Below are 18,659 nucleotides of genomic sequence, written 5' to 3'. Positions count from 1 at the left end.
GCTGCATGGAGACATGCGTCTGATGCCTGTAATGGGCAAAGTCATGACTTTGACAAGAAAAAGTAATATGCATGAGGATTCTGTCCATTTTAGGGCCTCATCTTCCTGTTTTTGGTTTGTTTACATGTCTTTGGTCCATGTTGCGTTCATACATCTTTCAAACTGCACCAGAGTTTGTTTGGAAGCGAACCAAGACCCATATTTTCAGCGATCTCAGTCCGCTTGTTTGGTGCGACTATGGTTCCCTATGATGGCAGCGTTCACACGTTCAAATGAACCACATTAACAGAGCAATCGCACCATGGTTCATTTTAATCGAACCAAACATGACAAGTGTCAACACGCCCTAAATTAAAATTTTAACCTAATGGTTGGGTTTGTCCATATTTGACCCAAATTTGGTTTGAAACAACCCAGCATTTATTAGTGTTGTTCTATAGTCACTTGAAACCATACAATAGCTAAAGTATATGTGACTTACAGACACAAATTTTAATTCACTGATAAATTTGTGTACTGTTGCAAGCGGATCTCTGAGCCAGTGAACCAGATCAGTCGGATTCATTCACAATGGGTTTGTGAACTGGATCAGCTGAATCATTGAAAAGATCTGACTTAAAAGAATGATTCATTCATGAACAGATGTCAAGATTTTCACTGTATAACAATTTCAATCTCTTCCTTACAAAAAGCTATCATATGGCTTTGTAAATCTTGACAGCCCTATTCTTGATAGGAATTCCTGAGAGTGGGATGTTCACCTAAAAAAATCCACCTTTAGTGTTCCAGGAAAGTTTCGTTTTTGAGTGGGTCTAGAATAAACTGCTGGTTGCACATAATAGTAAATACAATGATTTTCACTCAGTACGTTTTTCAGCTATTTATTCATTCCTATTTTATCTGAGTGTTGCTTTGATTAAAGACGAACAGTGACACTGCATGTGGCCCCTGCTTGGCTGTGGAGAGGAAGTACCCAAGCCGTCAACACGACAGCTACTGGATATATCTCTCTTTTTTTGTGGTCTACGGCAGAGTTTGACACACAGAGAGAAAAGAGAAGAGAACAAAAGAAAATGGCTTGTCTCATCCTCACTGGAAAGCTCATCTCTAATCCTTAATAATATCTATTCCTCTTCAGCAGCTCTGATTGTCAGAATAAACTGTACCTTTCTGTCATCTGAATGGCGATTCAAATCAAAAGCTACAAATTAAAGGCCCGCTTTCTCTTCTCTCGGCCTTTGGCGTGTTCACAGAGAATTCATTCAGGCCAAAAATAAAGCCTGCTCATTCCATTTTGCCTGTACCAAATGGGAACAGTTTGATTAAATAATAGATATGTGTTTAGAGGGCTTTTTCATGTGGTCTGTCATTAAGAAGGATAAGTAGACATCCATGCGGCCATAATGAATATAATTAGTCCAATGGCTGGTCGTGTCGAATATGACACAGGAAGGGTTGTTATTAACCTTTCTTTCTTTTTTTCCCCCTGGGGTTTCTTTAAAGGCAGAAGAAGAGAGAGCGCGAATAAATGGGTTATTTGGGCAGACACAGAACTCTCTGATGTCAGCGGAACATAATTAAATCACAATGTTATCCACATTTTACAGCGGATCCTTGTCTGACCAATTGGAAATCGAATGACTGTCAACCATAGGCTGTTGGAATGATGCTACTTCAGTTAACTTGCCACATTTATTAAGTTAACACTTTGCAATATTTGTAGTAAAATTAATTGGACTTTAAAAAAAAAAAATTAATTAATTGATTGATTGTTTTCAATGGTTTGCTTTTTTTTTTTAAAAATACCTTGTTATTTTTTTCAGGCTCACTTATTTATGTAAAATATACATAATATACATTTATGTATTATATAGTTCACCCATAAATGAAAATTCTGTCATCATTTACTCACCCTCATGTCATTCTAAACCTGTGCGACTGATTTTTTTCTGTGGAACACAAAATAAGATATTTTGAAGATTGTTGGTAGCCAATCAGTTTTAAAGCCCATTGACAATGGGCATTCCATTCCATTGTAATGGAAATAAAACACTGAGACATTTCTCAAAAAATCTCCTTGTATGTTCTGGAATTTGGAACGACATGAATGGCACAATTTTCATTTTCAGAATTTTTCAGGATGAACTATCCCATAAAGTTGTATTAGTATTTACAGGTAAAAAAAAACAAAACCTGATAACATGAAACTGTTGAATTATTAAGTATTTTGCATTTGAAATGACATTTTCTTTAGTTTGTTTCTTTCTCTGAATCTTTGATTAGGCTTGTTAGTTGTGTCTGTGTACGTATACTGTATATATCGATGTGTGGGTGTTTACATGCTTGAGTGTTGTAACAGTGACGCAAATGAACTGTCAGTTGATCTCTGAGCTTGTTTTTTTTTTTGTTTTTTTTTTAGCTGTCTGGTTTTTCATTTAAAGCAGGAGACTAAATGAGAATAATGAGTGTAGCGAGCTGGCATGGTGTACGTTCTGTTATGCAACATGGCTTTTCCCTCATGTGCTCCACTATCTCCTGCTTTATATGGCTGCTAATCGTGCTTCATAAATGACGCGGCTAATATGCTCTTGAGAGCCAATCTATTGCCATGGCACGGCGTGTGACACTTAAAGCTCTCAAAGTGACACAAATTCACCATCCATAATTGGATTCAAATGCACAGAAAAAAGGACACTTCTGAATTATAAAAAGTGATTTAAAAACAAGCTCATCAGTGCATGTTTTCTTAAACATCCTGTTTTTTTTTTTTTTTTTCAGCCCCGCTTAAAAACCCTCGAAACGTTAAACCTTGGCAAAAACAACCTTGAGAACAGAGGCATTCACACGTTAAAGGAGTCCCTCATGATCAATCGCTCTTTATTGCAACTTGGCCTAGCTGCCACAGGAATAACATGCGAGGGTAGGGTTCGTAATATTGCTTTTCTACCTCTGTGTCACATCCTCTCTATAGATTTGCTTTTTTCTGGAATTCATTTCTGTTTCACCTTATAACTATGCCTGTATTTTCTACCCATCGTGCCAGGTGCTGTGACTTTGGCTGAGATCCTTGCAGAGAGTCCACAGATTCAGCGTTTGGACGTACGGCAGAACCAGGTGCTCGCTGGGGGCCTCATGGCTCTCTCATTGGCCCTAAAGATCAACCGTTCACTCATCAGACTGGATCTGGACCAACACCTGAAAGAGGAAAAGGTGAGATGTCTAATTCTGATTATCTCCGTGTGTAGAAAAGTAATTTTGCATACAGGTGGTTCTTGGATCCGAATTGAAAATAACAGGGACTTATTGAAATTGTAGATTTTAGGACTGGAGTATCAGGGAAATAAATTCACTCTTAAAAACTCATGTAACAATCATGAACAGTTTTAAAGTGTGTGTATATATTTGAGGGTTTAATTGGAGACATCTAACTATTAACTACTCTAACTATTACACTAATTCTAACTATAGATGTTTAAATGAATGAGAAAGATTTGTACAAACCCGATTCCAAAAAAGCTGGGACACTGTACAAATTGTGAAATAAAAAAGGAATGCAATAATTTACAAATCTCATAAACTTATATTTTATTCACAATAGAATATAGATAACATATTAAATGTTGAAAGTGAGACATTTTGAAATGTCATGCCAAATATTGGCTCATTTTGGATTTCATGAGAGCTACACATTCCAAAAAAGTTGGGACAGGTAGCAATGAGAGGCCGGAAAAGTTAAATGTACATATAAGGAACAGCTGGAGGCTTGCAACTTATTAGGTCAACTGGCAACATTATTGGGTATAAAAAGAGCCTTTCAGAGTGGCAGTGTGTCAAGATGGGCAGAGGATCACCAATTCCCCCAATGCTGCGGCGAAAAATAGTGGAGCAATATCAGAAAAGAGTTTCTCAGAGAAAAATTGCAAAGAGTTTGAAGTTATTATCATCTACAGTGCATAATATCATCCAAAGATTTAGAGAATCTGGAACAATCTCTGTGCGTAAGGGTCAAGGCCAGAAAACCATACTGGATGCCTGTGATCTTCGGGCCCTTAGACGGCACTGCACCACATACAGGAATGCTACTGTAATGGAAATACAACATGGGCTCAGGAATACTTTGGAAACATTGTCGGTGAACACAATCCACCGTGCCATTCGCCGTTGCCGGCTAAAACTCTATAGGTCAAAAAAGAAGCCATATCTAAACATGATCCAGAAGCGCAGGCGTTTTCTCTGGGCCAAGGTTCATTTAAAATGGACTGTGGCAAAGTGGAAAACTGTTCTGTGGTCAGGCGAATCAAAATCTGAAGTTCTTTTTGGAAAACTGGGATGCCATGTCATCCGGACTAAAGAGGACAAGGACAACCCAAGTTGTTATCAGCGCTCGGTTCAGAAGCCTGCATCTCTGATGGTATGGGGTTGCATGAGTGCGTGTAGCAGGGGCAGCTTACACATCTGGAAAGGCACCATCAGTGCTGAAAGGTATATCCAAGTTCTAGAACAACATATGCTCCCATCCAGACATCTCTTTCAGGGAAGACATTGCATTTTCCAACATGACAATGCCAGACCACATACTGCATCAATTACAACATCATGGCTGCGTAGAAGAAGGATCCGGGTACTGAAATGGCCAGCCTGCAGTCCAGATCTTTCACCCATAGAAAACATTGATAGATGCTACAAAGAAGACCTAAGACAGTTGAGCAACTAAGAAGCCTGTATTAGACAAGATTGGGACAACATTCCTATTCCTAAACTTGAGCAACATGTCTCCTCAGTCCCCAGATGTTTGCAGACTTATAAAAAGAAGAGGAGATGCCACACAGTTGTAAACATGGCCTTGTCCCAACTTTTTTGAGATGTGTTGATGCCATGAAATTTAAAATCAACTTATTTTTCCCTTAAAATGATACAGTTTCTCAGTTTAAACATTTGATATGTAATCTATGTTGTATTCTGAATAAAATATTGAAATTTGAAACTTCCACATCATTGCATTCTGTTTTTATTCACAATTTATACAGAGTCCCAACTTTTTTGGATTTGGGTTTGTATCTGACACATTAAAATCTGCCCAGCAAATCCTATAAAAATTATAAAATCAATCATTAATTGGTTCACTGGTCAGAAAGTATTGAAACATTGTTTTTCAGGGCTATAAAAGAGTAATATTGGCAGTTAATTTTGTATACTTTTGTATGGTCTATTGATTGTGACTTTATAACATGAAATTGTGACTTTATATCACACAATTTCTGACTTTATAACACACAATTGCGACTTTGTCTCAATTCTGACTTAAAAACCTGCAATTGCGACTTTATATTTATATTATATTTTATTTATAACACGCAATTGTGTGTCTCACAATTCTTAACTAACCCGCAATTGTGACTTTATCTTGCAATTCTGACTTTTAACATGTAATTGCGACTTTATATCACACAATTTCTGAGTTTATTATTATATTCGCAATTGTGACTTTATATCACAGTTCTGACTTAAAAACCCCCAATTGCAACTTTATATCGCACAATTCCGACTTTATAACATGAAATTGCGACTTTATATCACACAATTCTGACTTTATAACACGCAATTGCGACTTTGTCTCACAATTCTGACTTAAAAACACGCAATTGCGACTTTATATCACATGATTCTGACTATAACATGCGATTGTGACTTCGTCTCGCAATTCTGACTTTATAAAACGCAATTGCGAGTTAATATAACACAATCCTGAGAAAAAAAAGTCAGAATTGCGAGAAAAATATTATTGTGAGATAAAAAGTTGCAATTACATTTTATTCAGTGGCGGAAGCTTGCTTCCATAATTGAGGACCCAAAAATAATAGTCAAATTTAATTTTCTGTACGTTCTTTACCCGTCCCCCCCAAAAATTGGTGGCTACAGCCCTGTCAGCCTAGATCTAATGATGTAAATCTAATGACTTTGGTTGTTTCTGTATCAATGATTTCAACTCAAAAGACAGAGGTTACCATCCAAGTTAGGCAAAGATACAAGTTGCTGCTGATCTCTTAGAGCTGCTGCTTCACACATTGTTGTAAAAAAAAAAAAAAGATATTGGATCTTCAGAACATGCCAGAACAGAAAAAGTTCATTTGCCATCTGTTTGTCATGATTTTATCTCCTCTATCTTATTTGCATATTAAAGCGTTAATTAAAATCATGAAAGGACAGAATGCTTTCTTTAAAACAGATTCTAGAAGCTTGACAGAACTTGTTTTATTTTTTATATCAGTCATTAGTTTGGATTCTGATGTTTTTACCTTGTCAATCAGTACACCTCGAAATATATTTTCATCGATAAACGGCCTGAAAACATGCCATGTGTCTAAAAATGTGTATAAATGTGTCATATTTAAGCTCAGCTGAAACAGAGGACGATGTTATTAACATTTCCACCGTGATAGATTACAGCAGGGTGGTATTTAACCGATGGAGAATGAGACATTTCACTGTGGCAGAACAAGAAGACACACTGCTGGGATTTGTCTGGGCCAGGCACAACGTGGCAGAACGACTGACGATTGTATTAAAAAGCAAATCTTTCCATCAGAAATCAGTGGGTGGTCAGATCAAGTGTTCTGATTCAGTTTCGTAAAATTCCCTGGGACTGAGAAAAGCGAAAATTTCATTCTTCAAAAGAAAAGTGTATGCGAGTATGTGTGTGTGGCACGATTTTACATGCGCATATTTAAACGAGAGGAAGGTGGTAGGGAGGGAATGTAGGTCCTTGGGTCTTTGTTTACAACATCTGATTTGGCGTGTCTGTTGAAGCTCAAATCCATTTGATCATTGGCCTATTTGGTGTTAATTATTGATTACTTACTGATCTAAAATATTCATTGTCGAATTCTTAGGAAATTCAGAAATTTGGGACCATGTTTTCCATCTCTTTAGCAAGGTGCTTAGTTATTTCTCTTAGTTAAAGGATTAGCTCACTTCAGAATTAAAATTTCCTGATAATTAACTCACCCCCATGTGAGGAAAACATTCCAGTATTTTTCTCCATATAGTGGACTTCAACAGGTTCAAAAGGTCCAAATTGCAGTTTCAATGCAGCTTCAAAGGGCTCTAAATGATCCCAGACGAGGATTAAGGGTCTTATCTAGTGAAAAGTCATTTAAAAAAAAAATAAAAATAAAAATGTATATACGTTTTAACCACAAACGCTCTTCTTGCTCTAGCTCTGTGATGCGCATTACGTAATCATCTTGGAAAGGTGTTTGACTTAGTCTTTGCACGTTCACATTTTAAACTTCCGCCTACATCACACGTGACCTTTCCGACGCGATTACGTTAAAGTTGTGGATGCGTTTCGCAGAGCTAGTGCTAGTGCATTTGTGGTTAAAATATATACATTTTATTTAAATTTTTTTTTTTTAGAAAATGACAGATCGTTTTGCTAGATGAGAGCATTATTCCTCGACTGGTATCATGTAGAGCCCTTTGAAGCTGCATTGAAACTGCAATTTGGACCTTCAACCCATTGGTAGGCATTGAAGTCCACTATATGGAGAAAAATCCTGGAATGTTTTCCTCAAAAACCTTAATTTCTTTTCAACTGAAGAAAGAAAGACATGAACATTTTGGATGACATGAGGGTGAGTAAATAATAAGGAAATTTTAATTCTAAAGTGAACTAATCCTTTAAGGAAGTGGTTCCCAACCATGTTCCTGGAGCCCCCCAACACTGCACATTTTGCATGTCTCCTTTGTCTGACACACCCATTTCATGTCTTGGACTCTCGACTAATGAGCTGATGATCTGAATCAGGTGTGTTTGATTAAAGCCCGGGATACACTGCATGATTTTTGCAATCCTTTAAGATTATTACAAATCACACTGTGCGACATGGATCCATTGAACTCCGGCACGACATGCATGTAGACCGTTTGATGACACTTATTAACTCGTAGGCTACGATGCAGGTTTCTATAGAAGAATGAAACGTCATCAGCTAGTGGTTAACAAAAATATCATGTTGAATGCTCCAGGAATGTGGTTGGGAACCCTTGCTTTAAGGTCATACTTTGTAAGAAGTAGTATTGTCACGATACTGAAATTTCTAACTTCGATACGATACCTTGAAAAATATCGATATTCAATACCATTTTTGATACCACGGGGAAAAAACACTGTACATAATGTCATATAGATATTTTTAATATTATTTCTTTTTTTCCCCATCTATTGAAAGTCTAGGCAATCAAACATTTCTTCTGCAGAGATAACTTTATATGATAAAGCTTTTAAACTTTTTCTCATATATAAATGTTGATCAATGTACTTGTCTTATTTGTTTTTACAATTTTGTTGCAATATCTTACACACAGCACAAGGAAGCTTGATTTCAAATGGTAAATTGAATTTAAAAAAGACAAGTAAACAGTAATAAAATAAGAACAAATAAACAAATTACTAACCATAGTGCAAATAAATACAATATAATAAAGATATAAATGAAATAGACTTGCTTTATTTTTTTTCAGGTAGGTCTAACAGTAGTATTCAGGAAAGAAACTGAATAAATCAATAAAGTAATCAAATGTAAAATAACATTGGATAGTCTAAAAATGAAATAATCAAAGTTACAGAAGTTAATCGGTCAAGAGCAGTAAGTGATTTTCTCTTTGTCTTTTGTTGTTTGATTAACATTAACAACATAGAGAGCTGCACGTTTATTTGGCTACTGTCCCTTTAAGGCCTGACGCACACACGGACACATTCTTCACTGTTTATGACTGCGTTTACGTCAATACTCACCAAGATGGGCATTGTGACATTGTTTCTGAGTGTATTTTACCATTAATAAGCCACGGAAAAAAACTCATTTTGGCACTTTTATATCAAAGGCGGCTTTATTATGTGTCTGTGCTTCGTGTGACCATAAAATCTGCGGGAATGAGTCGAAGTATGCGCAATCACGCACCGAAATTCAGACACGGACACACCAACACTATTTAACTGGAGTGGAGAGCAAAAGATGATTGAATGAGAGGTGGCGCGTGCATCTCAACTCGCTGTCGGAGTGGAGGGCAAGAACATGCAGCTGGTATCGGTGTATCGATAACTGCAAAAATGAGTACTGGTATCGTTTCAGATATTTCTATATACATATTGAAATATCATTTATATTAAATAAGATAAATATAATTTAATTAGATAAATGTCATAATATTGTCAACAGCTGTATACTTTTACTGTATGTGCACTTTTTTATTTCTCCTAAGGAAAGTTGCAAGCAGTGATGAAAGGGCCCTCGCACCCGGGCTCACCACCACCCGGTGGCCTTAGGAAAACAGTGAAAAACGGGTGATATTCATTTAAGCGGATAAATAGAGAAGAAATATGGCAGTCATTTTGATGCACCACACTTCCTGCTGCCAGCAGGTGGCGCTTTGAGTATAACAGAATTTTGCCATGTTGATGTCTTCAGGTCAGGACTATTATCAAACGTGTTCTGGGGCAGAACGGACATTGTATGTCTGAGTTACAACAACTTCCTCTTTCGTAGCGTTAATCGCATACTTTAGCACTTAGCCAAGTGTTGCATGATTTAACTTATTTCTAGCATGTGTGGTACTTCATGGCATTTTGAAATGTATTCCTGGGATTGAATTGCAGTGTAAAGCATGCCGTTTCCTGTTGCCAGCAGGTGGTGCTATGACTAACTGAATATTGGCATGTAGATGTCTTCAGGCCAGGACTCTTATCACACGTGAAGTTTGGAGCAGATCCGACATTGCTTGACTGAGTTACATCAACTTCCTGTTTCATGGTGAAGCATCAGACTTTGTCAGGCCGCCACGGACACGCCCTTCAGTGGAAACTCAAGATTTTCGCAATGAAACATCGCTAAGGCCTTTAGATTAGACAGACCAAATATGACATTGGTCTGATTAAAGCTCTAGAAGGAGTTCGTTAAAGTACAACATCTGGAAATGGCAAAAACTGCAAAAAATTTGCAGAGAAAATTCTGAATATCTGACATTATGTTGGGTTTTCAGATTTTGCTCCCTCTGACTTTTTTATAGGTGTTGAGCTGTTACATGTGTGTACCGAATTTCATACTTGTACGTGAAATGTAGTGCGAAGGGCACTTAATTGAAATTTTGTAGGTTGCACTATCGAGCCATTTTTCCACAGCTAAAGGCTCCAGTATACTTCAAACAAAATTCTTTTTTGTTCTTCGTTTAGGGGTAAAACGAAGTTCGAAATGCGTGACCAGCGATATACTGTAAACAAACATCTGACGCCGCCCACACTGCTAAGATTGACGTTTAGATGAATATGTAAATATGTGTTGTGCACTTTCTTCTCAGTAACAAAATAAACACAACAAAAATGAGAAAACAGTAAGCATTTATTATAGAAAGCATAAGAAAAGTGTCTGATCATAACAACATGGGAATGTTAGCACGAGCTCTGCAAAGTAGCACTCCAGTCACGTCACGTCTTCATATAGCACTTTATTCAATAGATTTCTTAAAATCAAGCAGCGTTACAGTATCAAACATGAAAAACAGTGTTAGTGCCTCATTTTTTTACAATCACAACTTCATTTTGTACTATGAAGCAGCTATCTAGTGTGTTCATGTTTTCACCCACGGAGCTCTTACCTCAACGAAATCTACAGATCAAATGAGTCAGACGTGAATGAAGGCGGAGCCTCAGCACACACCTCCTATTATGTTATCATCATGGACCAATGGTAGTACGAAGGTGTTTTGGTGCTGGAACGAACTTTTCCTGAAAATTCGCTTTGGCAAGCCGTTTCGAGCTTCCAAAAAGAACACAAAACGAACTTCGTTTTGGCCTGATTTTGTTTGAAATGACGTCACGTCAGTTCTTTCTTCAATTTCGTTTGAAGTATACCGGGGCCTTAATTCTGAAACCCATATCGGACATAATTTTTTACCACTTCTGATGTGTGTGCAAAGTTTCATGAGTTTTCGAGCATGTTTAGGCCCTCAAAAACGCTATTCATTTTGGAGAGGAAGAATAATTGACCGAGCAATTACAATAGGGTCCTCACACTATCGGTGCTCTGGCCCTAAAAATTTTAAAAAACATTCTTGTCTTAAAGCTACAATTTACAGCAAAATGAAAATTCTGTCATAATTCACTCATCTTTATGGAACAAAAAAGAAGAACAGTTTTTGTCCATAAAATGAAAGTCAATGGGGCCCAATACAACATTTGACCCCACTGATTTACATTTATTTTGTGGTAAACTGTCTCTTTAAGACAATGATATACAACAATGGTATTTTATTATTTGCTTTGCTGTTTGCCTAAAGTCACTGTTGTTGTGCATGGCACACTCATGTTGCTCTGATGTCTCTCATTAAGGATCATTAGAGATGCAGGTAGGGCTGTAGAGGGGCAGGTGGTCTTGTGGGACAGACTCCAAGTGGAACTAAGAGTGGGTTGGTGTTTGTGGTCGGTCATGGTGTCTGACTCTATGATGGCTGGAGTTGAATGAGTGAGCAGACAGAGAGCAGGTCCTGCTCATGGGACCTCTGATGAGCTGCTTATGACACACACACACACGCGCGCTGTTGCAGCAAGCTCAGTTTTTTAACTTTTGTGAATAATAACATGGCTACAACCTTTGGCACTAAATTGCTGTTTTCAGATTTTTTTTTGTTCTTTTGGCACTTTCCATGAATAGGACTTAAAGTAATGCCTGAAACTCTTAAAATGATTACATTATTTTCTATCATCATCAAACCTTCTTCTAAAACGTGTTTTTTTTTTTTTGTCATACCCTGACTTGCTAAGGTAAGCCAATTATAAGTGTTTTTAGACCTAACGGGATGCATTTTCACAGGAAATTGCATACATTCATCACTCGCCTGTGCGTGTAGCTGTAAATAGAGAAAGGTTGCTCCGGCTACTTTGATGCGTGTATGGTGTGAAAGTGACATACCTTAGTTGTCACAATGAGAGAGAAAGGTTGACATGGAGCAGCTAAACTTAGGGGAATCACCTGTTTTTTTAAAAAAAAACTGAACATAGGAGAGTATGGTGGCAAAAAGATAACGCGACAGAGCTCGTAATAAAACAAGAATCAACAATGGCTTGGCGTTTCAGAGATGACGAGAACTTAGGGATTTGAAATGTTGTGAAAGCAACGTGGAGATGGTGTTTTTATTACTCAGCAGGTAAGTTATTTTACTGAACTGATAATTTGCTATAGGCTCGTCTCTCATTAGAAATCGCTCCAGCGGTCTCGTTCAGCTCCAACATCACTCAGCCCTGCTCTGCTCCATACTACAGTAATGTTAATAATCTCATTTGTGAACATGATTTCTGCCCGAGTCCCATCGGATTATTTTCCTCCAGCTGTGAGGTGAAGACGACATCTTCCATGATTCCGCGCTCAATCTTGCCGTCATCAAGCTATGCCTTTGTTTTGACTAGGTGACCTCTAGTGGTGAAAGATTACATATTGTGCCTTTTAAAGGGTTAGTTTACCCAAAAATGAAAATTGTCATTAATTACTCACCCTCATGTCGTTCCACACCCATAAGACCTTCGTTCGTCTTCGGAACACAAATTAAGATGTTTTTGATAAAATCTGATGGCTCAGTGAGGCCCCCAATTACAAATTTTTACTACTAAAAACATATTTAAAACAGTTCATGTGACTACAGTGGTTCAACCTTAATATTATGAAGCGACGAGAATAATTTTTGTGTGGCAAAAAAACAAAATAACAACTTTATTCAACAATATCTAGTGATGGGCGATTTCAAAACACTGCTTTAAGAATCTTTTGTTTCGAATAAGTGGTTCGGAGCGTGAAAGTCGTGTGATGACAGATGACAGATTCAGTAAACGAGGCTTCGTTACATCTCAAGTGTTTCGAAATTTCAATGGTTCACGTGACTTTGGCAGTTTGATACACGTTGCGAACCACTGATTCGAAACAAAAGATTCGTAAATTTTCGTTTTGAAATCGCCCATCACTAGATGTTGTTGAATAAAGTCGTTATTGTTTTATTTTTTATTTTTTCGGCACTCAATATTGCTGGTTATATGTCTAAAGTGTAGTAGTGAATGTTTTATGAGCAGTAGGATAACCATATTCATCCACACAGTCACGCAAAACTGAAGCACAACCAAAACAATGTTCTTCCACAAAGTGCATGCAGTTTTGTTTTTTAACCGCCAGTGTGATATGCATTAAACATATCTAAATATAGGATTTGTGCCTCTGAGAGTCATGGCGAAACAAACATGTGCTTGTCTCATCATTGTGTCCTATGTCTAATTTCATTTTAATTTGTAGTTCTAGGCTTTTTATGCCATTTATTTTGAATAAAACTCAAAGCTCTTATGCATTGCAAGTGCTACCTCTGCTCCACAGCTTCATATTTGTTTCTGCTTTTACCTCTCCATTACCTTCCAGATTCAGTGACTGCAAAAAATGCCTTTAAAGTTCTTTGTGGCCTGAACTTTAATTAGAGAATTGGAGTTTGTGAGTAACATGTTCAATATTTTAGTGATACTTTCACAGAATCTTCTCCCATCAACTTCACATGGTTGCAGGGCATGAGAATAACAGCCGTATATAGCAAAGCAGTCAAGTATATGTTTATCAAAGCTAAACCAAATCACACTCTCACATCTCTCTGTTTCTTTGCATCTGCTCTCACTGTCATGGAAAAAAATAGCAGTTGTCACCAATATCTTGTTGAAGAATCAGTCTGCTTAGAAACTAGACTATATACTTACTAGACACTATATTTAACTAGATGTGAGCAAAAATGAGAATGTGTTGCACTATTGTTTGAAAATTAGGTCCTACTGTAGGTCACATCTAATCTTATATTTTTTTTGAGCATTTTATCAGCTGTATGACATACTAAACAGACCATATCTACTTCCCTTACAGCCTTGCTTTCATTTTTGTTAAATTAAATACGGCATTTTATTGATGTAGCATCTGAAGTGACTTTTCTACTGTCCTAAATTATTGCCATCCGAGACCCGTCCGCTGTTAAAACCTGTTCAGATCTTGCAGATAAACTTTTACCCTTTTGCCATCAAAACTTTGAGGTGAAATTATCTTCGCGGTTTCAAAATAAACCTTCTGTCTCTTTGCATTCACAATCCACACACAGTCTTGCTCATTTCCTGATGTAGTTTTGGGGGCAAAACAGGCATATTTGCCAGCTGTGTAATTTACTGTGGCACTCATTTGCATATTAAAGCATTAATTAGCCCCTCTGAGCGCAAGAGCGGGAATAGTGTAATCATTGGACGTGTAGTCGCGGGGGACGAGTCTGTGTTTGGGTCTGGGGGGAGGCCGAGAGGAGAGCGCGGGAGTCTCTGGGTGCTTGTGTTGACCATGCGGCGCGTGCTTGTCGGCTTTGTGTTTTTTTTTTCTTTTCTCTCTTCCCCGCCGGAGGGTGGATGAGGAGGTTGCGCTGCTCAGTTTTCCAGCTTTTTCCAGACCCTTTGAAGTGTCACACATGATCTGTCTCCGTGTCATTTTAATGGCTTTACTCTCCCCCGTCAGTGCAGTCAGAGGTGCGACCAACAGTTTCACAGGAAGTAGAGGTTGTTGTTGTTTTGTTTTTTTTTCATCCTCTTTTCCATTTGAGGGTAAAACGGGGGTTGAGGATTGTGGGTAGAGCATATGAAAAACAAACTGACGAAATGCTAAGGCCTTTTATGAGGTTGTGGTTCCAGAGATTGTGGCGGCAATACAAAATGGACACAAATCATGTGGATGATCTCAAATACATAAGTGACTTTGAACATGACACTTAATTTTATTACAGGGTTCACGAGTTTGCCTGCCCGTTCAGTTTTAATAGTTAATTGTAAATACACTTGGCTTGCTGTCCTCGAAGGAGGCTCAAGCTCCAAGCTAAACCCCCCTATAACAGTACTGCACATAGGGAGAATAAGAGAAATAGAGGAGGAGATGGGGAGGAGGAGGGATGCTGGAAGTATTGTCACTGGGATGACGCAGTGACTGCTGTTTATCTACGCTCGTAATGATTATACACAGGACTGAATGTTTAGGCTCCTCCTGAACCTACGTTTGGAACTACATTTCGTACAGCTATGAAAAACATGGAAAAGTAATGGAATTTTAAAATAGCAATTTCCAGGCCTGGACATTTTTTGAAGAAATAAACCCAGAAAGTTTTGGAAAAGTCATGGAAATTTGTTTCACAATATCTTTATAATAGAATATATGTTTAATCAGGTCCTGCAGGCTTATAATGTGAGAAATTCCCATGTACAAGGCCTAAAATTAACACTTGCCAAGCATCAAATCGGTGTTGGCGAGTATGTATGAAACTCTGTCATTCGCCAGATGACTGGTAACATTTTTATGAATTCTAACAATAAGCTTGTGCTTATTGAAAAAAAACTAGCAAGCAAACAAAAAGCATTAATAGTCATTAATTTTAGTTAAGATATGCTATGATAAATGTGAACATGGATTTTTATTCTTATTTTTCATGTATACATAGGCTTTCATGGAATATTTGTTTGGATACAAATATTTGCCTCAAAAGTCATGGAAATTTAGTGGTAAAAATGTCTACGAACCCTGTTATTAGTAAGATTCCAATAAGTGAATATACTAACCCACACACACACACACACACACACACACACACACACACACACACACACACACACACACACACACACACACACATGTTTGTTTTTGTGAATTGTGGGGACTTTCCATAGACTTCAATGCATTTTACACTGAACAAACTGTACATTCTATCCCCCTACCCTGCCCCTACCCCTAAACCTAACCCTCACAGGAAACTGTGCAAACTTTTACTTTTTCACAAAAACTCATTCTATATGATTTATAAACCCATTTACATTGTGGGGACCGCTGGCTGGTCCCCACGATGTAGGTGAACTCAGGTTTATATTACATCATGGGGACATTTGGTCCCCACAATGTAATATAAACAAAAGCACCCACACCCACACACACACACACACACACCCACACCCACACACACACACACACACACACATGTTTGTTTTTGTGAATTGTGGGGACTTTCCATAGACTTCAATGCATTTTACACTGAACAAACTGTACATTCTATCCCCCTACCCTGCCCCTACCCCTAAACCTAACCCTCACAGGAAACTGTGCAAACTTTTACTTTTTCACAAAAACTCATTCTATATGATTTATAAACCCATTTACATTGTGGGGACCGCTGGCTGGTCCCCACGATGTAGGTGAACTCAGGTTTATATTACATCATGGGGACATTTGGTCCCCACAATGTAATATAAACAAAAGCACACACACACACACACACACACACACACACACACACACACACACACACACACACACACACACACACACACACACACACACACACACATACATACACACAGACAGGGCTCAACAGTAAGTTGACAGAAAAGTCAACAAACCAAGGAATAATCATATTCCATTGTTTTTCAGCAAGGTGCGTTTATGAATTTATGGAGGTACAATATACTGTAGTTATATCATTTCCAGCTGCTTGCTTATTTAAATAAATAAATAAATTTTGTAAAAGAAAAATTACATTTTGTAAAATAATAAATATACACTAACATTGGTAAGATGTTTTTTAAAGTTTTTTTTAAAGAAGTCTCACCAAGACTGTTTATATGATCAAATGCAGTAAACTAAAATTATAAAAAATGATTACAACTTAAAATATTTGTTTAAATTGTTTTTATGTTTTTATATTTCTATGTTATTTTTTATATATATATATATATATATATATATATATATATATATATATATATATATATATATATATATATATATATATATATATATATATAATATATATTGGGATGGTAAATTTTCAGCATCATTACTGCAGTCTTCAGTGTCACATGATCCTTCAGAAATCATTCTAATATGCTGACTTTGTGCTCAGGAAAACACTATTATTATTAATGTTGAAAACCATTTGTGCTGCTTAACATTTTTGTAGTGGTTCCAGTGAAAATGATGGCATGCAGAGCAAGTAAAAATCAGAACGACTGGTCTGACTGTCAAAACATTAGGTGCACACTATTCTATGACATTTTTAAGTATAAATAGTGCGAGTAGTGCGTTCACACTGAAATTTCCAAAAAGAAAAAGTACACTTTAAATACCCGGATGATGTCAAGTCAAGTCAGATTTATTTATATAGCGCTTTTACAATTGGTAATTATTTCAAAGCAGCTTTACATATTAGAAGCACAGAAAAAAAGGGAAGTGGTTAAAAATAAGCTGGACAAACAAGCGTGGTAATATGTAACATATACAAGATGGTGCTACATTAAGCCAATGTCGGCTGACTCCCAGGGGTGGAAAAAAAACCCTAGGAGAAAAACCCAGCGTGCTAGCACTGGGAAAAAGTCCTAGGAGGGAAAAAACCCCTTGGAAGATATATATAATATATGTAAATGGATATGGAGATCAAAATCTGAATTATACATTTTTATTATAGAGATTGAAAATAGATTATATATAAATATATGTAAGCGGATACGGGGATTAAAAATCAGAATTATAGATGCAGCCAGAACTGGATCTGTAGGCCCATTGTCTACTGGGCTACGTTGTAGTCAGGTCCAGACACAGGTTCTCCATCTGATCTGGATACGGCCTGGATCCAGCACCCGGCAAACCTAAGGATAAGCAGAGAGACAGATATTAGCGTAGATGCCATTCTTATTCTGATGTACAGGTATATCTAGTGTTATAGGAAATGTTCTCGGTTCCGGCCGACCTAATTATTGCAGCGTAGCAATCCTTTAACGGATTTGAAAAATGTTAATGTATTGATAATGTGTTATGTGTATGCAAGAGCAAAGAGATGTGTTTTTAGTCTAGATTTAAACTGACAGACATGATGCACTAAATTAACGGAAAAAACAAAGTGTGGAATGTTGGACACTTCGTGCACTCAACTGTCGCAGCTTTAATTACATAGTGGAGGGGAAGGGAGGACAAAATAACCTTGTTAAGTGACAAAATAACCTTATACAATTCACACACTACATGGATGAGTGCATAGTGCACAAGTACATAGTGTATAAGTGCATAGTGTATAGAAATTCATTTGGGACGCAACTATTCTTTTTGTTGAGCCTTGACATAGCCACTTGTGGGGACAGTTCACTCAAAAATAAAAATTCTGAACAACAAATCTGAACCTAATAAAATTTGAGAGCTCTGTCGGAAAGGAAAATGACATAAAGATCAGAAAATAATGACAGAATGTTCATTCTAGGGTGAAAACTCTGTTTGATTTCCTATACTAATGCATAGTGTCATCACTGTACGTGTCCATATAGACAGGTGCGGTAAACGTAGAGTAAAGTGTGAGAAGCCCTTGCTTCAGTGGTTCTTTGTTGAGCTGTCTCAGAAGCCTTTGCCTGGAACACATTGGCTCATATTTTGATGGGACTGGATGCTATCTTTTCCCTCTACTCCACTAGAAATGGCCCATTGGATGAGTTGGTCCATCAGAATTTCAGAATCTTTCTCTGGGCATGTCCACCAACTCCATGCTTAAGCGCCCTGTGTCATCAGTCACCCACATTGAAAGCTCATCTG

General features: G+C 37.4%; 1 protein-coding gene across 1 annotated transcript in view; it reads left to right on the top strand.

The window, feature by feature from the left end:
- si:dkey-288a3.2 (protein phosphatase 1 regulatory subunit 37) overlaps positions 1-18,659 on the top strand; it is a 47,916-nt gene that overhangs the window by 27,789 nt on the left and 1,468 nt on the right. Inside the window, exons 9-10 of the mRNA XM_067366888.1 lie at positions 2,779-2,920; positions 3,044-3,210. Of these exons, the coding sequence (XP_067222989.1) occupies positions 2,779-2,920; positions 3,044-3,210 (309 nt within the window). The remainder of the gene's footprint in view (positions 1-2,778; positions 2,921-3,043; positions 3,211-18,659) is intronic.

This window comes from Chanodichthys erythropterus, chromosome 18 (genome assembly GCF_024489055.1).
Source record: "Chanodichthys erythropterus isolate Z2021 chromosome 18, ASM2448905v1, whole genome shotgun sequence".
Classification (NCBI taxonomy): domain Eukaryota; kingdom Metazoa; phylum Chordata; class Actinopteri; order Cypriniformes; family Xenocyprididae; genus Chanodichthys; species Chanodichthys erythropterus.
The sequence above is the reverse complement of the archived record's forward strand: the minus strand, read 5'-3'. Positions and strand labels throughout refer to the sequence as shown.